Source organism: Schistocerca serialis, chromosome 6, assembly GCF_023864345.2.
Source record: "Schistocerca serialis cubense isolate TAMUIC-IGC-003099 chromosome 6, iqSchSeri2.2, whole genome shotgun sequence".
NCBI classification, from domain to species: Eukaryota; Metazoa; Arthropoda; class Insecta; order Orthoptera; family Acrididae; genus Schistocerca; species Schistocerca serialis.
In genome coordinates this window covers 209368149-209392059 of record NC_064643.1, presented here as the reverse complement: position 1 = coordinate 209392059, position 23911 = coordinate 209368149, and the positions used below count along the sequence as shown (strand labels likewise).

The 23911-nt window shown below is 41.8% G+C and overlaps 1 protein-coding gene across 1 annotated transcript; it reads right to left on the bottom strand.

Moving 5' to 3' along the window:
• Positions 1–588: 588 nt before the first annotated feature.
• On the bottom strand, positions 589–22493 carry LOC126484242 (probable cytochrome P450 6a13). The gene is made up of 8 exons (XM_050107656.1): positions 22398–22493; positions 15874–16154; positions 9875–10113; positions 7089–7351; positions 6798–6991; positions 4829–5050; positions 3776–4027; positions 589–892 (listed from the first exon to the last, which is right to left on the bottom strand). The coding sequence occupies exons 2-8, from the start codon at positions 16091–16093 to the stop codon at positions 726–728; spliced, it is 1557 nt and encodes a 518-aa protein (XP_049963613.1). The 5' UTR covers positions 16094–16154; positions 22398–22493; the 3' UTR covers positions 589–725.
• Positions 22494–23911: the final 1418 nt, after the last annotated feature.

The following is a 23911-nucleotide window of genomic DNA, read 5'->3' as shown; positions in this document are numbered from 1 at the left end:
GTGTGTGTGTGTGTGTGAGTGTGTGTGTGTGTGTGTGTAGAAGCGTCAATGCAATCATGTGAGTACTCTTCCATCTTGTATATTTGGTTTGCGTAAGACGTGAAACTTGTTAAGTAGAAAGCTTGCAACTCGCCTATCACGCTCATAATTCGCTATTACGAAACTTACGTGATTCTAGAGACAGGCAGCTTTATACAGTTTGTCTTGATTTTTTCTTTTACCGTCTATGTCCGTTTTTATTGTCTACATCGAATATTTTCGATATTTTCTGTGAACATTTACGCATTTGTGGATGACATTTGGCATGAATGGCCATTGATCATCATAAAAGTAGAAAATTAATAAGAACAAGAACTAGTTTTCTTAGATTCGAACCCACAGTCCTTTGAAACTTCTAGATAGATATAATTTTTACCAAGACTGCGTGTTTAGATTTGATACGTTGTTTAGCTGTCCACTTGGTAACGTTTATGTACATATACAGTCTCGTAGGAAACAATTCTATCTTTTATGATTAGGTAAATGAAGTACTGTTGGAAAACCAAATAATAGTATACAGGTAAATACAAATGATTTATTAGTGTCGTTTTTTTAGTATTTACATATATTTCACAAGCAGTAAAGTAATAAATACAACAAAATAAACAGTCTTCCTCTCTCAGCTTATTTACATAAATATTTATAAATTACTTAATACTGTAGTGATGAGGTTAAGCTGAATTGGGCTACGTCCTGTTACTGAGTCGAAGTTGTATGCCACTGATGGGCATCATGACGAAAGAGAAAGGGTTGAACTCCATGGGCACCACAGTTTGGTCACAGCGCTGCACCTCATACTTGGACATCAGGTAGGCCAGTCCGATCTTGGTCTGCAGCAAGCCCAGCCGCATGCCTGAAACACCCAACCACCAGTTCAGTTTATGAAAGTCAGCGTAGCACTGCTGTGACTGTAACCCGTGCTTGATCGGACTTCATTCGTAAATATCCATGGCACAAGTACCTGAGGTCGTTTCATAGGGCACGACCTGGCAGAGTTTCAAATGACGAGGAATAATTGTGCAGGCAACATCGTATTATTAATGTGTTAACTTGTAGACATTATATGGAGAATGGAAATATGTTTAAATATAAGGGGGTGGTGTTGATTGATTTGGGGAAGGGGACCAAACAGCGAAGTCATCGGTCCCATAAGATTATGGAAAGAGTGGGAAGGAAGTCGACCGAGCCCTTTCAAAGGAACCATCCCGAAATTTGTCTGAAGTGATTTAGGGAAATCACGAAAACCTAATTCAAGATGGCCGGACGTGGGTTTGAACTGTCGTCCTCCAGAATGCGAGTTCAGTGTGAAACTCTTTATTATTTAAAAAGAAATCGCCGTAAACAGTTAATATATTTTGTCCACCGCAAAACAAGACGGTCTGCGCCTTCAGGGAAAAATATTTCCAGTTGCCTACGGAGCCATGATTGTACCCAAGTATGCACCTCTTCATCAGAAGCAAATTGTCGGCCACGAACTTCTTTCTTCTTCAGGCCTCGTGATGACTGGGTGTTGTGTGATGTCATTAGGTTAGTTAGGTTTAAGTAGTTCTAAGTTCTAGGGGACTGATGACCATAGACGTTAAGTCCCATAGTGCTCAGAGCCATTTGAACCATTTCTTCTTCAGGGCCACTTATGCCAAGATTGTTTCGACTGCGCTGCAGATATTTGACTGGGAAGTCCTTACAAATCCTCCATACAGTTACGATCTCTTGCTACTCGATTTTCGTCCTTCTGGAGCCCTGAAGAAAGACATTCGTGGCCGTCGGTTTGCTTCGGAGGATGAGGTGCACGTGTTGGGTATTATCGTGTTTCCGAAGGCCACCACAAACATTCTTCCATGAAGACGTTGACAGCCCTGCCTCACAGTGGGATGAATGTACGTATTAATAGTTATGGCGAAAGCTTTCGAAATAATAAACAGCTTACTTGCTTTTCTTCCATCTCTCCCGCGTTCACTTGACTGTCCCTTATGCGAATAGTACCACGGAGGTTTAGTTCCTGGTGAAAAACCAGAGAAAGAAAAACTATAAACAGTTTTAATATCAAGTCTCAACTTCGCCACCATTCACATGGAAATGAGGGACATGTGTTACTTCTTTGCATTAATAATACTCTCCGAGACAAAATTTATTGAGTTACTCTAGCAGAAAAAAAGGTCACGGCCCAAATTCCAAATGTAATGTAATACTATATTTTTCTATCTCGACAAAGTGCATCACTTTGATACGATAACAAAGAATTTCCCAACTATGACTTCTTTGTAGCTACAGAGTACTCCCTTCTATTTGCAGGTAGATAGTGTTTGGCCCTCACTGCGTGATTAGATTCCTACTGCAAGAACATGATGAAATGGTAATATGCTTCACCCAGGTTCTAGAATACCACTAGTAAAGACGGTCATAACGAGTACACTGAGGTGACAAAAGTCCTGGGATACCTCCTAATTGCCCGGCGTAGTGCAGCAACTCGACGCGGCACGGACTCAACAAGTCGTTGGAAGTTTCCCACAAAAATATTGAGCCATGCTGCCTCCATAGCTGTCCATAACTGCGAAAATGCTGCCGGTGCAGGATTTTCGGAACGGACTGACCTCTCCCATAAATGTTCTGTGGAATTCATGTCGGGAGATGTGTGTGGCCAAATCAGTTCCTCGAACTATCGAGAATGTTCTTCATACCAATCGCGGACAATTGTGGCCTGGTTCAGTTCAAATGGCTCTGAGCACTATGGGACTCAACTGCTGAGGTCATTAGTCCCCTAGAACTTAGAACTAGTTAAACCTAGCTAACCTAAGGACATCACAAACATCCATGCCCGAGGCAGGATTCGAACCTGCGACCGTAGCGGTCTTGCGGTTCCAGACTGCAGCGCCTTTAACCGCACGGCCACTTCGGCCGGCCCTGGTTCAGTGTCACACATACAAATTCCATCACTGTTTCGGAGCGAAGCGAATGTAGCCGAACATCCAGAGAACCCATACCATTCCATGTCAAGACAGTCCACACTATTATGGAGCCAGCACCAGCTTGCACAGTGCCTTGTTGACAACTTGGATCCGTGGCTTCGTGGGGCCTGTGCTGCACTCGAACGTTACCATCAGCTCTTTCCAACTGAGATCGGGACTCGTGTGACCAGGCCTCGGTTTTGCAGTCGTCTAGCGTCCAGCCGACGTGGATACCAGACCAGGAGATGCCGCTGCAGGCGATGTCGTGCTGTTATTGACGGCACTCGCGTCGTTGATGTGCTGCCACAGCCCATTAACACCAAATTTCGCCGCCCTGTCCTAACGGAAGCGTTCGTCGTACGGCCCACATTGATCTCTGCGGTTGTTTCAAGCAGTCTTCCTTGTCTGTTAGGAGTGACAACTCTACGCAAAACTCCGCTGCTCTCGTTAAGTGAAGGCCGTCGGCCATTGCGTTGCCCATTGTGACAGGTAATGTCTTAATTGGTATTCTCGGTACAATCATGAAACAGTGAATCGCTGAATATTGAATTGCTTCACGATTTACGAAATGGAGTGTCCCATGTGTCTAGCAGCAACTACTACTCCGCGTTCAAAGTATGTTACTTCCCACCGCGCAGCCGAACCTTTTCGCATGAATCTCTGGAGCACAGATGACAGCTCCGGCAATGCACTGCCATTTTATACCTTGTGTACAGGATGTTACAGCCACCTGTATCTCATGACTTCTGTCAACTCAGCGTATATACCGATACGACAGTATTCGGGCTTACCTATGCAGTTTCGTGGTCCTTCTCCGAAGGGAAGGTATACGTAGGGATGCCTCTCCGCCTTCTCTTCCTCAGAGAACCTCTCAGGATTGAAGCGTTGAGGTTCTGGGAAATACTGGGGATCGTTGTGAAGACCGTAGACCGGGACGAAAACAGTCGCTCCCTCTTCAAGCTCAGGCCCGCCATCGGGGAACTTGTAGCGACGCGTGCACTTCCGTGCCAGAATCGCTCCCGGTGGATACATTCTCAGCGTTTCTGTAAGATAAAAGGCGTGTAACTGATTAGTAATCATATTTTGACTCATTATGCCACCTGCAGGTAACAGTTTACTAATGCCCACGAGAGACTCTAGTAGTCTGCAAAAAACTTAACATTGACTACTAATGATATCAGCAGCGCACAGGACGCGTGGTCATGACATTAGGTATGAAATTTGAAATCGAGTTATGTGTCAAATATGTTACAGTAGTTAGTGACTTAGTGTGGTGCTACTGCTTGGGTTAGGAGTTGAGAAGGGGAAATTGCAATGAAAGTAGTTTCGACTCTAGAAACGTTCCAGTACAAACATCATATGAACTCCGATTGGAATTAGTACATCCACTCTAACACATTGTTATGATTCTTAATTTTTTACTCAACGAAGGCACATGTTCCTATATATTACGTAGGACGATGGCAGTGTACATAGACAAGAGTGTCAAATTATACTTTAGACAATGAACACTGCAGAACGAAAACAGAAGCATATATTACGTTAGTACGAATATATGAAAACGAAACAAAGACCAATGACAGAAAACTGCGTTAGTCCTACACAAAACGTAGAAGAACTATAAAAAATAGTACCTAAGGTATACCAGTAGGAGGAAGAGTACAACACACACAATATCAACTTTTCTTTAAATTAGCCGTGGGACAAAGTGTCTCATTACAACATCGCACATGAGTTCCCTTCCAGTATATCTGAGGCAAAGCTCTCTCGAGTACGTAATGATTCAAAAAATTTTCGTGAGCAAAAACACGCAACCGGAAACGAATAGAATTTCAGAGCCTCACCTGATACTACTTTGTCGAGGTACGACATCTCGGAAATGGCCTCGTATGTCAGCTGTCCGTCGTTCTTCTGCATCGTGGCGTCCACCTCCTCCTGTAGCCTCTTCTGCACGTCCGGGTTGAGGGCCAGCTCGTACAGCGCAAAGCTCATCGTCGTCGACGACGTTTCGAAGCCCGCCAGGTAGAACACGAACGCCTGGGCGGCCACCTCGTCTATCGACAACTCTGTAAGCGAGAGAAAGTGCACCCTTAGCAAGTTTGTCAATCATACTCCGAACGCTGCAGCAAATTAACTTTTCTTTTACCTTTAGCGGGCTAGAAATCACTCCACTCTGTACTGAGGAAGTAGAAGTTTGTGATTCTACATGTGACACGCCTGAATTTCTTTAAGAGTATGTTAGTCAACTTTTGGAGAACATTAACGATTAGTGCACGTGCGTAATTTTGGAAATAATCAACAACAACAAAAGCAGAAACCTATGTAGATGGAAGGGAAAATGATTGAAACAGCAACTTAACTGTCACCTGTCACAATTTATCACATTTTCACTTCGCTTTTAAGGGATTTAAACCCCATCAGCAGGTGGATTCATGAAAATTAATGCAACAATTACCTGTTGGGTTAGCATATTTGGAGTAACTTGTGGCAGACTCCAGTGGTCAAAGACTCCTTTTCCTCTCGTGTACGTGATACTGCATATGATGTAGCACGACAAAAACAGGAGGTTGTGACAACTGGAGACAGTGACACAAATTACCCCAAAGTCGTAAACACAACACATTCGCGTCGTATAAGGGTTGATCAACAAGTTTCCGTTCGAAGGTCGTTACAATCCAGAATCGGCATGATAGTCACGCAAAATCGCCGTGAATACCGAGGCAATCATCCCAGCTACACATCGGGTTGAAGACATCCGTTTGCTAAGACGCCACGTCCTGCTACGAGAAGAAGTACGTAACTACCTGTTGCACATCCTTGTCCCACATGAGTCGTCTACTCTTCAAGACTATTTTTAAGGAACCGAAGGCGTGATAATCGTGGTTTGGTATTCTGGAGGAATGGTAACCTGGTTATCTTCATTTCGGATCTTGCTTTGTTAGGTAAGGTCAATGTTTCGCTCATTACTTCTATCCGGCTACGGCAAGTATTCTGTCTCTGACGACTTCGGAGACACCTAAACATCAGGTGTAACTTCTTATCCATCCTTCCGAAGTACGAAATGATTCCCCATCGGAGAAGTATATATCCTAGTTACAGCTTTTCTTGAATGGAATATTAAAGTAAATGTCCTAAAATATACTGACTGAAACTGGTGAAATTGCCAAGCAAACTTTAGAAACATTCGAATGATAGTCGACATTATATCAAAAACATGGAAGAGAACAGGGACTTGGACCTAAAAGAAAAAAAAGGAACGTTACCTAACGGAAATATACTGCTTCTGCGCCATCGAATAACAGCCTGCCTGAGATATGTAAAAGATGAAACCGGGTGTTCGTCCATTTACCCAGTAGCACAAGTGAATAGACTTTGGAAGCCAATAGGTATCTTGGTTAACTCCGCAAACAGGACAGAAGGGCTTTGCGTATCGTAACAAAATATAATTATGTGACAAGCAATTGCATGTCGAATGAAAATGCTTACAGTGTTGGCTTTACAGTCTGGCTGAGTAGACGTAATAAATATTCCCTCTTGTTTAAAATATTCCAATGGCGTGGTGTAATTACTCTCATCATCGTTGAGGAATTTGTTCATTAATGAGAATGAGAAAAATGGTTTACTGCAGACGCAATCCTTAAACGAAAACTTTGCTACAAGATAAAATGTACTTTCTCACGTAACAATCTACACGGGTAAACTGAGTAGTCAAGGATTTATCAACAATTACTTCTGAAATATGTTCCCCGATTAGTTACTGTCCTTTTTCGGTGTCACACCATACGTCAGTTACATTAAGGTACCATAACTTACTCCAGTTGTCGATGTCCTTGGCGCTGTCCTTGATTGCCTTCGCCTTTTCGTCATCGATGAAGCCCTTGTTCTTCAGCTGTACCAGCAGGTGCATGAAGTCGTTTCGCGTTACGTTGTACTTCTCTCTGTACTCCACAGTCTCTCTGACCATGTTTCGGAAGAATGCGGATACTTCTTCAGTTCCGGCACCAATTCTGTGGGAAATACAAGTTCACTGTAACTAAGAGTTACATAGTCGAAACACAGAATGTGCTATGGAGCAACGGTGGACAGAATGGAGAGATGCTTTACCTGAGTGCCCTGGCGACAGTCGGAACGAAGGAGTGCATGAACTGGGCGATCCTGAATTTGAGCGAGGGTTCGAACGCCTTACGCCCCCACTGTCGGAACTCGGCCTCCGGATTCCTCTGGCAGTTGCACTCCACGCCGAAGGCGACGGACGCGATGATGTCCGTGGCGTACCTCGCGGACACCTCCCGCATCTCCACCACCTCCCCACGGCTCGCTGGATCTCCCAGTACCTCCACCATCTCGCGGCCGCAGTCTTGCATCGTCTAGAGAGATAATCACATATCAATAAGCTAAGTATTAAAGAAACGAAGTGCTGGAGCAAAGTATAATTTCCCGCATTTAATTTTCTATTCCACGAAATGAGTGACAGCGTGTAAACATTTACATCCACGTGATTACTCTGATATTCACAGTAAAGTGCCTGGCAGAGGGTTCAATGCTCTCTCTCTACTGTTCCACTCTCGAACGGCACGCGGGAGAAACGAGCACTTAAATTTTTCTGCGCGAGCCCTGATTTCTCTTATTTTATCGTGATGATCATTTATTCCTATGTAGGTGGGTGCCAACAGAATGTTTTCGCAATCGGAGGAGAAAACTGGTGATTGAAATTTCATGAGGAGATCCCGTCGCAATGAAAAACGCCTTTGTTTTAATGATTGCCACTCCAATTCACATATCATGTCTGTGACACTATCTCCCCTATTTCGCGATAATACAAAACGAGCTGCCCTTCTTTGTACTTTTTCGGTGTCATCCGTCAGTCCCAGTCTGATGCGGATCCCACACCGCATAGCAATGCCCCAGAATAGGGCGGACAAGCGTTGTGTAAGCAGTCTCTTTAGTAGACCTGTTGCACCTTCTGAGTGTTCTGCCAATGAATCGCTGTCTTTGGTTTGCTCTACCCACAATATTAACTATGTGATCGTTCCAATTTAGGTTATTTGTAATTGTAATCCGTAAGTATTAAGTTGAATTTACAGCCCTCAGATTTGTGTCACTTATCGCGTAATCGAAATTTAGCTGATTTCTTTTAGTATTCATGTGAATAACTTCACACTTTTCTTGATTCAGGGGCAATTACCACTTTTCGCACCATACAGATATCTTTTCTAAATAAATTTGCAAGTCTTTTTGATCATCTGATCACTTTAGCTCATTTCTTTTAGTACTCATTTGAATAACTTCACACTTTTCTTTATGGTGGGTTAATTGCCTTTTTCGCACCACACAGATATCTTATCTAAATCATTTTGCAAGTCGTTTTGATCATCTGATGACTTTACAAGACGGTAAATGACAGCATCATCTGCAAACAATGTAAGACGGCTACTCAAATTGTCTCCTATGTCGTTAAAATAGATCAGGAACAATAGAGGGCCTATAACACTTCCTTGGCGAACGCCGGATATACTTCTGTTTTACCCGATGACTTTCCGTCTACTACTACGAACTGTGACCGTTCTGACAGGAAATCACGAATCCAGTCGCACAACTCAGGCGATACTCCGTAGGCGCAAAAATATAATAAAACAAAGACAAGTGTAAATAATGGTGCAAATGTACCAAAGAGAAAAACATTAGCATGTTACTGGGACGCCACAGAATACGTTGCCACATACAGTGCTCCAGTATTAACTCAGAGGTAGGACAGATTTAGGAAGATCATACCATCGGTTAACTGAAGCGTTCGAACAGTCACAGAGGGGGGCGTAAGCGACAGTGCTAATGGATGATGACATTGACTATAATGAGTGCTTAAGGCAAGTTTTGGTTGAAATACAGACACTGCCTTTTAGACGAGAACAACCTTTCATGCTTTAGCCAAACTTTCTCTATTTCCTTCTGAATCTTCCGACAACAGTGAAAGAAGTGGACATTAGGAACTAAAGTCTTTCTCAGGCTTACCCTGGCTGCAGTATCATTCATTTCGTCGTTTCGAAGGTAATCTGTATTTGCAGTTTTACGTTTAGTATTCCATGATATTTCTTCCCAGTTCACCATGTGTAGAAACAAGGAACCGGAGTCTAATCTTTTCAAGTATTCGGGAACTTCATTTTCCTACACTCGAAATGCACGTGATAATACTCGCAAGGTTCCCGTCACTGATGTTTGCGAATATCACTGCATAAAACCGCAATTTCGCTTACTGTGTTTACAGTCACTTAAAGTAGCTCGCTCTTCTGGAACTTATTCGATGATCAGGATATGCACATGATATAGTATCTTAGGTGCAACATTTGCAGTCTAACTGTCCAAGTCATAATCTGTGCTTGATACTCCGATATTTATCGCTGTCTACAGAATCTCCTCATGCATTCGGTGAGTGGCTAACACCATTTATTATATGTAGCATTTGTGTTTCCAGATCGTCAGGGAGTAGTTCTTTGCTGCGATGTTGAAGATCATAGGAAACACGAGGTCGCTCACGGCAAGAAACTGCCATCTGACATTCGGTGGATGCTATATACTGCATAGAAAACGAATGTATAATCATTAGAGACCCTTTCTTCTGGAGCCAGAGTCCTTCACTACAATTAATTCGTACGACCAATTGTAGTGATTTGACTCATAAGAAGGTAAATTGCACTACTGGCTCTTTGCTGTAATTCTACCAATGTCTCTATGTTGACTAGTATCAGGTTTTATAACTTTAGGTGACGTAACAAGATGTGTGCATGTCACTTTTGTCTGAACTTTTCGTGATACTAACGCAAGAAATGGCTACTAATTGTTATTGGGAATAGGTGTAAGGTGTACGTTATATACAGTGCTCAGCAACTACTGACCTGGCACATCATTTTCAGCTTTCCCGACGTAAACGTGGGCGTCATCTTGGCCCGCATCCTCTTCCATTTGGCGCCATTCATGAAGAACAGGTTGTGATTCAGCGGTTCTTGTTCGTTGTGGGGGACTCCTCTGTCGCGGAACGAATCAAAGTCCTTGACCAGCAGCAGCCGGATGAAGTCCGGATCTCTCAGGACCAGTGTTGGTATACCGAACTGGTACATTCCCACGTACCTCTCACCTGCAGAACAGGAAAAACAGGTTAGTTAATATCCCACCTACAGAAACAGGCAATCTGCACCTACGATACATGTGTAATGTAAAGAAGGGATTAAAAAGGTATCGCGCAGAATACAGATTGGAAAATTTCAAGCTGTTCTAACAGATCCGACATTATCTCTGACTACTTTCGCAACTCTGTCAGTGGAGGTTACGTTCCACCTGTATATGCTATTGCGTCTGTGTCACTGCAATTGAAAATGACGGGGTAACCATCATCACTTTCAATTTGAAAGAAACAGAGCCTGTAAATTTCACCGCAGTTTATGTTGATCAGTGAAATTATATTATATTAGGTAAACTTTTCATTCCAACAGATGCACAGTTAGGAGAAAATCCAGACCGTAAAATGTGCCAGGAAACAGGAACACGCAATAAATCTCTACAGAAAAAGAGATACACTGATATCCCTTCCACATATCCCTACTGATTGGTTCAAATGGCTCTGAGCACTATGGGACTTAACTTCTAAGGCCATCAGTCCGCTAGAAATTAGAACTACTTAAACCTAACTAACCTAAGGACATCACACACATCCATGCCCGAGGCAGGATTCGAACCTGCGACCGTAGCGGTCGCGCCGTCCCAGACTGCAGCTCCTAGAACTGCTCGTCCACTCCGGCCGGTTATCCCTACTGAAATGCTCATGGATGTGAAATAAGTCAAAAAATCCTAAATATAATTTCATTTAAAAGATAATGGCGAACTTGTCACAGAACATGTAAATGTATGTGATAATTCTTAGGCTATTGGGATTTATATCAACGAAGAGAAAAAATCATTTTATAACTATTATTTACAATGATTGCATTACTGCACTGAAATTGTACGCAAGTTACATTGTACGCAGTACTCGCATTATTTGATATCATTAGTAATATACGCACTTCGTTCGGCTCTGCTAAAAAATTCGTCAGTGGACTAAAAGGAGTTGGACACCATTAAATCCTTTAGGCTCTTGTTAAATTGAGCTTTATCAACAATTAAACTTTTTATGGCTACTGACAAGTTATTGAATATGTGTGATTCTGAATAATGGACGCCTTTCTGGACAAAAGTAAGAGACTGTAACTCTTTGTAGTGATTATTCTTATTTACTGTAGCAGAAGTTAGTAACCCAAGTCACCTAAACGGGCCGCAGCAGTACTTTGTTGGATTCACAGCACAATAATTATTATTACACTTTTTTTGGTGTTGTAAAGCTTTAGCTTGAGTTGATGAGTTATCACAAAAAATAGCCCCGCAGGACATTATAGAGAAAAAGTAAACAAAATTATGGTAGCTTTTTTATTTTTATTCATTTACGTCTGACAACGTTTGCATTGCAAATGGAGATTTGTTTAGGTGTTTAAGCCTTTATGTAACATTCTCCTCCAGTTGAAATTATTATCGATCTGTAATCCCAAGAATTTAAGACTGGTGTCATATTTTAGGCATATACTGGCGGGAAACATCTTACAAGTTCTCAATTGCTTGCGGTGTCTTTTCAAAGTATAATGACAAATAACTTGCTAGTAACCAATTATTAATGTTCCTAAAAATTTCATTAACCAGTATTTCTAAGACTATACTTGAATATCTACATATCACAACGTTAGTATGATCCAGAAATAAAACAAACTTGGCATTTGGTAATGTTACTGATGAAACGTCATTGATATACACAAGAAAAAGTATGGTTCCTAATGTAGAAGCTTCTGGGATGTCACACGTAATTAGTTCCCAGGTGAATGACAGCTTAATATAGGTCTCTTCCCTATTGACACCCTTTGTGTGTTGTCAAAGATGCAGGTTTTGAAGCACTTACAGCGTTTTCTGTTGTACCGTAACATTCTAATTTACTTAGAAGGATAAAGCGCTTTAAACAAATACCTTTTACAAACTAAAAAGATACCAGTAGCCTGTTTGGTATTTCGACAGCCGCTCTGATTTATCCCGTATCGTGAGCGACTGCATGTCAAAAGCACGTGGTTGTTTAAATTGTGTGGAGCTATAACATTTGTCATTATTTTCGACCTCTGAAAATTTAGCATGTTGATCAAGCTGTGTACTCCAATCGTCCTCCACTATGAGTGTGGATAAGACGTTCCACCTCGCCAATATTGACCAGCTTACTATCATCACCATTATTTATTTATTTATTTAACCTGATCAGATTAGGGCCATCAGGACCTCTCTTACATCGGACCAGTGTTCCACACATGCAGCATTTCACACATCAGAGTTACATCATGACAATAGTTTAAATAAAAAAGTAGATTACTCCAGTGACAATATGAATGAAGAGTAACGACTAAGACCTAATAAAGTAAATGCTGGCAGTATTTTTACAACAGGTGCTATACATACAAATTATGATAAAAGCAATAATAATAACAGTAAAGTAAAAAAATCAAATAATAACGATAAACATGAGAAAAATTGGCAATAGTAATGAAGATTTGTGCAGATGTACATTAATATCTTGGTGTGTAAAGCAGGTGTTTACTAGTATAGCGAGTTTTGGAGAAGGGAGATTTAAGGAGGGGGAAAGAGGAAAGTAATGAGATGAAGTGCATTCATGTACAGAGGAAGGCATTACTGTTACTTAAGTAGATACGTCATTGACTGTATTTTGAAGCCGGCCGTGTTCTTAAGTTCTCTAACATAACGAGGGAGGTTATTCCAGAGTCGGGTTCCCGCTACTGTAAAGGGCTTGGGGAAGGTGACTGAGCGATGCAGTGGAACAGAGAGGATTTTATTATGATGGGAACGTGTGTTTCTGTCATGTTGTTCCGACATAAGCGATAAGGACGAGGAGAGATATGAGGGACAGTGTACGTTTATAAGGCAGTAATGAGACAGAGTGTATGGAAATCTCTGCGTTTGTCTGCTCGCAGCCAGGACAATTTTCCGTATGCTGGTGAAATGTGATCAAAAAGTCGAACGTCACAGATATATCGGACGCAGGCATTCATGACCAGTTCCAGACGTCGCGAATTTTCCTGAGAGAGGCCTTGTAGGATAATATCGCTGATTGGGAGTATAAGCGTTTGTACTAATTTCTTTTTCAGATCGAAAGGGAAGAGTTTTTTATATTTTTGTAGGACATGAACGGATGCTGATGCTTTTTTACACACTGCAGTTACGTGCTCTGTCCAATTTAGATTTTCATCTATTAATACTCCCAAACTCTTTGCTGAAGGAGAGAAGTTAATATTTGTTCCATTTAGGATAGGAGATGGTACGGAATCCCGATGTTTTGGGCTAATGAGCTTAGAGTGACCAACAAGTACCGCTTGAGTTTTAGATGGGTTTACTTTTAGTCCTATGTCCTGTGCCCATTTTGATAGTGCATCGAGGTCAGTATTGAAATTTTCAATACCTTTGTTAAGATTGCTTGGTTTCGCACTTAGATACAACTGAAGGTCATCCGCATACATATGATATTTACAATAGGTCAGTGAGCCGTGGCGGCTCATATCGATAGTGCCACTCTGGTGGTTTATCTTTCCTGCCACGGTCAGGGCGGTAAGCAGCACCCTCTGGGGCCTACGCGAGGAGTAACGAGGCGAGGTCCAGTGGGGGGGGGGGGGGGGGGGGGAGACGGTTGTCGGGTTGACTCAGCGAGTGTGGGACCGGACCTATCGCATGGAGACATACAAGTTGGCTCTGAACGGAAGCAGCAAGCAGCGGGGAGCGAGCGTCCTGTAATTTGTGTGAAGGAGTAACGATTTTTGCATTGGATGTCCCAGTGGTTCCCGAGAGTTGCGGTGGCTGTTTTCGGAGAAGAGAATTTGGTAAGAGCTTGTGTCTACGCTCTTTTCCGTACGATGTTACTGCCTGCCGTTATAAACGAGTGAAAATCAGGCGCTTGTATTGACTATACGGGAACTGGTGATGTAAAATTACATTTGTGATTGATCTCACTTGTACTGTGACAATTTAGAGTCGAAAACTGTGGTGGTTTCATTAGGTCTGGTTCTTTGCTGTGTAACTAAGGGAGTCAGTTATTTGGGGTAACTGAGGGAGCACCATTATGATGGTCTAAGTGATACGCTCTCCACGTTTTGTCTATGGCTTTGCGAATCGAAATCGTGGGGGAGTACACGTGTGAGTAATTTGCTAGTGTATTGATGGTTATGTTGTAAAGACTGTTCTCTGGTGTGTTAAATCACGCACTGATTTGTAGCCAATGTAAGCAGAAGTTACCATTGCTACTTGCTTATGTGCTACTGTCCTTATGATTGGCGTGGTTTCTCTTTTGCTTGTGGGTGTGCTCACGTTAAAAAAAAATTACGGCTACTATTCATAAGGGTTGTCTAGTAATGAAGCTGCTTAAGCTTTTATCATATGCTGGTCTGTTTGCCTATCACATTGGCTTTCTATGCAGTAACTGAAGGAATGTGTTTGGTAATTCAAGATTGTAGGCTGACTAATATTTGAACTGGTGATGAGGTTAAGGGCGAGATCAGCATCCCGCAAACCCACACGCTACGCGTGGTTAAATGTTCCGCTATTGGGGAGCCGGCTCTCTGTTCTTGGATTTTGTAAGGATACGTGATGAGTGCATCGCTGTAGTTTTTCGCGTGCTAAATTGTGGGGTGTCGGTGCCGTCCTAGGGCTAGACTTGTGATGTATGTTATGTTGAAAGGGAATTAACTGTGCCGGCCGCGGTGGTTGTGCGGTTCTAAGCGCTCCAGTCCGGAGCCGCGCTGCTGCTACGGTCGCAGGTTCGAATCCTGCCTCGGGCATGGATGTGTGTGGTGTCCTTAGGTTAGTTAGGTTTAAGTAGTTCTAAGTTCTAGGGGACTGATGACCACAGCAGTTGAGTCCCATAGTGCTCAGAGCCATTTTTGAATTAACTGTACCAAATTTAATAGAGCTTTTAGTTTGTTTTAGGTCTGTACATGGAACGATGTTGATATTTTGTCGATTGTGACCATAACTTCCTGTGTGGAGAGATCCTCTGAGGGACTTGTATTGTACTGTTGCAGTGGAGTCCATCTGAAACGTCCTGCTTAAAATTTGGGACTGCAGCTCTCTGATGTTATATATTACTGTTTAATCTTAAATGTCTTGGATGTAATTTGGTTGTTGAGGATTATGTAATTAATTTTGATCGGTGGTTCCTTAAAGGAAGTATTTCGTTTTAAAATATGTGCTCGGTCAGAGCCTATTTAAATATGATTTTAACTCATCATTGAAATTTTCTAGTCTCGCTTTCTTAAAAGGCTTTCAGTTATATGATTGCTATTTGCCTGTTTAAATGTTTGAGTGACGTAAAGGGAAAGAATGTTATTTTGTAATTTGTGCTGATTGTTCCTTTTGGCTAATACCTGACTTATGTCTTCAATAAATGAGCGTCTAGTCAATGGTGATGCACTGTTCTATTGCCTACCTCTTCCACTCCACAACCTATTGAGCTGCCTTGTGTCGAAATTGTGTTCAGAACACCCCTATGACCTGACACCTCAGTCAGAACCGATGACACATGATTGACGTACAGAGAGAAGAGTATAGGACCTAATACTGAGCCTTGGGGAACGCCTGACACTACCTGCTGCCATTGTGATTTTATGTTCCCGGACAGGACGCGTTGCTGACGAGACGTCATGTATGAGCGAAACCATTGCACTGCCCTTGGTGAGAGGAATCGTGGTGTGTGAAGCTAATGTACAGTATGTTTGGACACAAGTAACCCCTTACTTTGTACGTGTGGTGAGTGTAGAGCGGGCCTCACCTTTGAACTGGTTGTAGATGTCCTGTACTACGAATTCGAGGCGGGTTTGGCCCAGGAAGCTCCGCCTGAGGTTCCCGAACGGGATCTGCGGCTCCGCCTGCGGCACGCCCCGCCTGCTCCAGTAGGTGAAGCGGCGCGAAAACCAGGCGTAGGCGGCGGCCGCTGCCACCAGCAGCACGGCCAGCAGGTCGTTCAGCCAACAGCCTAGCAGCGGCTCCATGCTGACGGTGATGCACAGTAGCCGATCCACCTGCTAGCTCTCACTGAAGGCGGCCAACGTGCTGCAACAAAAAGGATCCGCAATGAAGATAGCCGGGAAAGCATAATTATGGACAAAGAGCAGCATTTTACTGTCCTGCGCACTATCAAAACTTGTGAGAAAATATAATCCGAAATAAATATGGATAAACAGTTAATTTTATGTACCTTTGTTTGAATACATTCTGGATGTGCACATGCTTTTCGTATGCTCTAGATAAGCACTTAACATTATTATTAGAAACTGTTAGATGGTTCCAGATTTCCGATGGGATCGATTGAGGCTGCTGGGAGCAGAGGAGCGTGCGTGTGTGAAGGAAGGCACATGCACAGACTTCTGCTAGTTCGAAAGAGGAAGAAGGCACGCCACGGTAGCCATCTTGAGTAGAATGATGGTATGTCGCTTTTGGAACTTTAGAAACTTTTGGTCATTGGAAACAAGGGGACTGGTTTCGGTTTCACCCGATGAAGTTGTCCTAGAACCTCGTAACACTGTGTTGTGAAACTGATCTAAGATAGGGAGAAGTATGGACAGTGCCGGTAACGAATAAGTTAATATGGTTTGGTGGAAATAAGGCACGACATGTAACCTGCTGTATTGATAGAGGAGGACTTCTTGTTCTGACAGCGAGGCCTGAGAAGTTTGGTACAGTTATTACAAAGACACGACCGGTTCCAGGGGTGAGTAGATGTTAAGTAATTTTAAGGACGGTTAGTCTGTACGTGCTACTTTGAAAAAAGTTATCATTTCTGTTATTGTAACATCTCACTCTGCACGGTTATATAGTATTCTGGAATTTTTCTTGTTTGAGGACTGTGTATATTGGCAAACTGTATTAATTATCGGAAATAGTGGAGAGCTCAGGTTAATATGTTGATAACTGTTCCTGGTAAACTGGATGTTATAAACTGCATTTCCTTTGGTTGACTAACTGCAAATGATCGCGGGAGAACTTAAGCTCATCATTTTCTGTCTGAGCATTGGTTCAATTATTTATTAACCACTCTCATAAAATGCGTATGAAATCCCATGGGACTTAACTGTTAAGGTTACCAATCCCTAAGCTTACACACTACTTAACCTAAATTATCCTAAGGATAAACACACACACCCATGCTCGAGGGAGGACTCGAACCTCCACCGGGACCAGCCGCACAGTCCATGACTGCAGCGCCCGAGACCGCTCGGCTAATTCCGCGCGGCGACCACTCTCATAAATGCTTCTGGCAGACTGATTTTACTCGTGGAAATTTAATAGCAAGTGTCATCTGGAATTGTTGATTTATAGATTATTGTAAAAGAACTGTCTTCTAGTACTGTCTGTGCTTTTTTTCATTTCAGCTTAAGGGACTGAAAAACAATTCTGTTCAGTGGAGGTTGTTTTAGCAAATTGTATTAATATTGTTGTTTAAATTTTTTGGGGTATTGTCTTTGCATAAGGACTTGTATGTGAATGTTAGAAAACAAAACAGAAGGATTTCAGTGCTAGATGAAACTGATTAACTAATGATTGTTGGATCTTAACTAAAGGAAATGACTAAACCTTGCATTTAGCAACAACAAAAAAATGAAATGGTGGGGAACGGTGTTGACTGTGCAGCCAATGTATAGAAAAGGCTGTTGAGTTACTGAAAGTTAATAGACTTTTGTAATAAGGACTATACGACTTCCAGTGTACAACCAGTACGCTCTACTTCCCCAAAAAATCTGTGTCTTTGCTAATCACTGACACTGAAACAATTTAAAACACCAGAAAAATGAATGCAGCTTCTGAAAACGTACACAGAAAACCCTGATTCTAGAGTCATGGTATAAAAAAGTCTGTTACAAATGTTCTTTGCTATTTCTGGTGTCAAACTGGGAGATGCTACTCCCTCTTCGCTTTTCAGCGCTACAGAACACATTATCAGGAAAATAAATTCGACGCCCCTTCGAAGGAAACTAGGGAACAGCTTTAACATACTGTTGTTTGCAGATGACATAGTAATCTTAGTTGAAAATGGCCACAGAAATATTTCACACAGTGCAATATTGTACAACAGCTTACTTGCTAGAAGTCTGCAGATTAATAAAGATAAAACCAAGTACTTTGACATTTCATGACAAACTAATGCTATGCATATCTTAAAAATACGTATGCAAAAAGATGAAAAAGAAAAACATTTTACATAGCTTGCAACCATGATAAATACAGAAAACAATAACGAATAAGGGATGAAAATAAGAATACATAAAGCAATTATGTGTTGTCTTCCAGTGTTAGACATAATAAAAAGCAATCTTAACACAAACGAATTTAGGGATACACAGACAGGGTGACTGATTTTATGCAACCCACACTACGTCTGTGTCAGGACCAGTACGCAGAAAGGCGACAGCCACGTACTCGATATAAGTTTCCACTCTGAACTTTGGGCTATTATTAGAAAACGGAATCGTACAGTAAAAATTACAAGTGAGGATTGGCTGTGAGTTAGTTGTTTGGTTGGTTTAAAGAGGGGGGGGGGGTGAAGGGACCTGACTGCTTGGTCATCTGTCCCTCGTTCCTCTGAAAAAACTCCACGAGAGAAAAAATAAAACAAATAAAACTTACCTTACAAAACCTGAAGAAAAGAAAACCCACAAGGACTACAGAAAGGCAACAAACACTACAATTGACCAGATACGACAAGAAAACCACAGAGAGTCGCAAGAAACAGGTAGAAGGGATTAAAACAAGAGAGCAGATGACCGTGGCTGGCTGATCACGAAAGTAAAAATGAATAAAGCAGCCACTCTGCAACACATTAAAACGTCCAGGCTGAAAGCACTAGGGTAGAGAACAGAGACTGACAAACGACTTAGCTGGAACGATAAAACCCCCTTCACGTACAAAACGTAAAACGAAATCAGTCGACGAGGCGTTGTCAGCTAAAAATAAGGATATCGAGTCCGGTAGCTGAAAATTCCGTCACAGGTCTGCTAAAGTGGGATAGTGCAACAGAATGTGGGCCACGATATTTTTAGACCAAAATATACCTCACACCTGTCATATTTATACAAGTTTCCCCAATTTTTCTTCGTGTTATTAGCGCTGTAGTCACAAAGGTTTTGTATGTCTCTGTAAGTTTATTCCACGGTTCAGACGTTATATAGCGGAAAGTTGTTACTTACACATTTCTCATTTTGACATCTTCTGTTCATGTCGTTGTTTCCAATGGTAGAACACACTTTATAAGCCAGCGTTTGTGAATGAATTACTCAAAATTAGGTACTGTGAAGGGAATATGCTTACAGAGACATTCAAAACCTGTATGACTGCACAGCTTATTACACAAAGAAAGAACGGAGACCATTCTGGAAACATCCCCCAGGCTGTGGCTAAGCCATGTCTCCGCATTATCCTTTCTTTCAGGAGTGCTAGTTCTGCAAGGTTCGCAGGAGAGCTTCTGTAAAGTTTGGAAGGTAGGAGACGAGATACTGGCAGAAGTAAAGCTGTGAGACCGGGCGTGAGTCGTGCTTCGGTAGCTCAGATGGTAGAGCACCTGCCCGCGAAAGGCAAAGGTCCCGAGTTCGAGTCTCGGTCGGGCACACAGTTTTAATCTGCCAGGAAGTTTCAAAGAATGGAGACACTTGGATAAATATTCTAGCACTTGGTCCAAAAATAGGGTGTAACTCATGGCCAGTCCTCACTGGTATTTTTACAGGATGATTCCGTTTGATAATAGTCGCCCAAAGTCCTAGAAGTAAACTTATACCGGTTATGTGCTTATTGCTTATGTGGCCATTGTTCCTGATATAAGCATAAAACGAATCGATAGGGGCAGCTGAATCACTATTCATATAGAACTCTTATCATAGCAGTGCCGTCGTGCACTTGTGGTATTTGGGCATTAACAAAATCAGAATTGGTGGAATCAAAAATCTTAGAAAGGAATATCTTGAGAAATGTACCAGGCTTGGAGCTTTAATAGTGGCAACTATTTATTTACAGCTCGTACAAAATAGACACGTCTTTCAAAGTTTTACTGACCTTCAAAGCATTGTGTATAGCCCGCTGCCAGCGATGAGGAAGTCGTAGGATACGCTTAGCAGTACCAGTTGTATTGCCCGACGAATTTATAGCAGTTCTGAAGTGAATGCCGTGAAGTGTTCCTTCAATTTAGAAATCGAGTTGAACTGACGAGGGCTTAAGTCAGGGGAGTGCAGTAGGTGGTATAGCACTTAGTAGCCCCACCAGTCAAACAAATCAGTAACAGCTTACACTGTACGTGCTTGAGCATTGTCCTGCAAAATGATGGTCAGGTCCTGCAGAAAGTGTCATCACTTCTGTCTCTAAGCTGGTCGTAGGTTGTGTTCCAAAAATAAACAGCATAGAGACAGAAGTGATGACACTTTCTGCGGGATCTGACCATCATTTTGCATGACAATGGTCAAGCACGTACAGTGCAAGCTGTTACTGATTTGTTTGACCGATGGGGCTGCTAAGTGCTATACCACCTACTGCATTCACCTGACTTAAGCCCTCGTCAGTTCAACTCGATTTCTAAACTGAAGGAAACACTTCATGGCATTTGCTTCAGAACTGCTGCAAATTCGTCGGGCAATAGACGGCGCCGCTCGAACTGTCAACACAACTGGCACTGCTAAGCGTATCCTACGACTTCCTCATCGCTGGCAACGGGCTGTACACAATGCTTTGAAGGTCAGTAAAACTTTCAAACAAGTACCTATTTTGTACGAGCTGTAAATAAATAGTTGCCACTATTAAAATTGCAATCCTCGTATTTGGATGAATCAATGATAAAATACAGCATAATGGAGAAGCTAACAGACATAGAAATCTATGTTTTAAATGAAAGCTAAACATTTAAAATTAAAACTATGACACGTTGTCGGCTTGACACTCACTTTGCCGTCCGGAAAAAACGAAAATTCGCCATGTGTGTTCAGAACATATTCTAGAACGAAGACCCATCTAAAAAACTAGAGTATGTCCCTTTGATGTCAGAGTGAGCATCAAAAGTCCTATTAGTGAGGAACAGGGAAATTAAAAGCCAATGAGGAACTACCTTGCAAATCAGTGTGAAATCAAGAGCCATGGTTTGTGAAGTTTGTTTGTAACAATAATAATATCCTTATTTCGGACTGGCCCTACTAACTCTTATCAGTTGGCAAAGCCACTCATGTCCCATCTAACACGGAAACGCCTAGTATTTCACAAACTCCTCAAGGTACGATTACAAGACTTTCCACAACAGATACGCGTAGTATGGGTAAGGGTGGGCCTTACCTGGTACGATCCACTCTCTTAACTTATCAATAAATATACTGAAAAATTAAAATTTTTCTTCAAATGATACAGCGCACTGCAAAAATTGCGGAAGGATGTGTACAATAATATAACTGTAGATATAGTTGCAGAATAAGTTTCCTTTAATTTACGTCTATGGTCACAAACTTTTTGTTAACAGATTACCGGTTTCGGTCTTTAATGACAATCATCAGATCTGTTTCATGAAAACAAAGTCCTAATGAAACAGATCTGATGATGGTCATTAAAGACCGAATCCCGTAATAAGTTAGCAAAAAGTTTGTGACTATAGACGTAAATTAAAGGAAACTTATTACATATACGGGTCACTGTTTTTTCGCGACGATGTCGCAGCTTGTGAAAGATAGTTGCAGAAAATTCTCCGCTTTATTTAAAGTAATCAGTATTTAGGATAGTTTCATACCGTCCTAGATATCTTCCTATCTTCTGCGTAAAACATATCGAGTAAATATTCTAAATGCGATGGCTATTACTCCACTTTGACCCATGTTATCTGATATTTGGACAGCAACAAGTATCAAAGCGCACGAAGCGCAAAAATAAGCTTTGCTTAACGGGTTTCTGAAAGTAGCTGTTTTGTTTGAGAGGAAATAAAACCATTCACTTATATTAACAATACATTAAATAACACGCTTAATCACAATCACATATAAAAAACATTCTGACATCTAGCGCAGTTTATAATATTGGAAAAGCTTCTGTCCCTTGAGATGTCTCTATAGCACTTAACACAATATGGCCAGCTTTTCTTTTCAGCGTATAATAAACTTGTGCTGCGACATAAAAACACCTACCCATGTTCTGATATTGTTTGAACAATGATATTACAATTTTAGCACTGAACCAACAAAATCAATAACACAAATACAAAAACATACACAAATATGGACGATAACGAAAGAAGTAGATAAAGTTTACGACGGTATCGGTGCGGGGCTTCGTCCCACTTACCTTGCACTTGCTGAGTTTTCTCGGCGATATTGTCCTGAAATGCCAGTCAACAGAGCGGTCCTGCTTGCTGCCTGTATTTACAGTCGTCGTCCAGTGACTACCGAGAACGGGCAGCACGGGCGGCTGTTATATATCGGATGAAGGTCACACAGAGCCGGTACCACAGTGAGTCGGCGGTTTGCGCGGATTCTCCCAGTTCGAGGCCAGCAGCGGCCTTTAACCGCTGCATTACCACTGGTGTGACTCAGTGGTCTTATTTTGCGTGGACTCTGTACGTATCGCGTGAATCCTGAAGTACCTATATCTTGATAAAACTCGAGACACAGCGGTTATCATAGAGATGAGTCAGACTGCGCCAAACACAAGTGGGATTGCAAATATCATCGCAGACAGCTGATGCAAAGTGTTTGGAACTGTTAAGAGTACTGTGAAAATATGGTTGCTGTTTTCCTCTTATAGCGTCCTTTTACTAATATGTAATAATGAAACTTTTTGCAAGTGAAGTAAGACGTAGAAAAACTATGAGAAAAGCTTGTGTGACTATCAGATGCATTGAGATAGTGATTTATGCCAACAATTACAAAAATGAAAGTTTAAAGAACAAAGACAATAATGATGTATTTGAAAAATGTAAGATATTATTGTACTGATAAGTGTTCATCTGCGGTTTTCAACCGATTTATACAGTTCTCTCTCCCTCTCTGTCTCTCTCTCTCTATAGGGGAGCGCGCGCGCTCTCTCTGTCTGGTTGTCTTCTGAAGCGTAATTACGTACACTACTTACCCAGGTGTGCAATACAATGTAACTGTCTCAGCTGTGTAAAACAGATAATAAATTAAAGTGCGAGTTAAGTTTGTAAGTAGGCTGTTTAGGTTTTTATGTTGGTAACGCCACGTAGCGCTCTATTTGAAAATCACTGACTGTGCTGTGTGAAGGCTGTGGTTGGTTTGTATTGTTGGAGTATATGCTATTGTAGTGTTGGGCAGTTGGCTGTTAACAGCGCATAGCGTTGCGCAGTTGGAGGTGAGCCGCCAGAAGTGGTGGATATGGGGAGAGAGATGGCGGAGTTTTGAGAGCGGATGATCTGGACGTGTGTCCATCAGAGACAGTAAATTTGTAAGATTGGATATCATGGACTGATATATATATATATATATATATATATAATGACTTTTGAACACTATTAAGGTAAATATATTGTTTGTTCTCTATCAAAATCTTTCATTTGCTAACTGTGCCTATCGGTAATTAGTGCCTTCAGTAGTTTGAATCTTTTATTTAGCTGGCAGTAGTGGCGCTCGCTGTATTGCAGTAGTTCGAGTAACGAAGATTTTTGTGAGGTAAGTGATTTGTGAAAGGTATAGTTTAATGTTAGTCAGGGCCATTGTTTTGCAGGGATTATTGAAAGTCAGACAGCGTTGCGCTAAAAATATTGAGCGTCAGTTTAGTGTTGATCAGAACAGGTAAAGAGCGAAATGTCTGAGTACGTTCAGTTCTGCTCAGCTGTTTGAAAA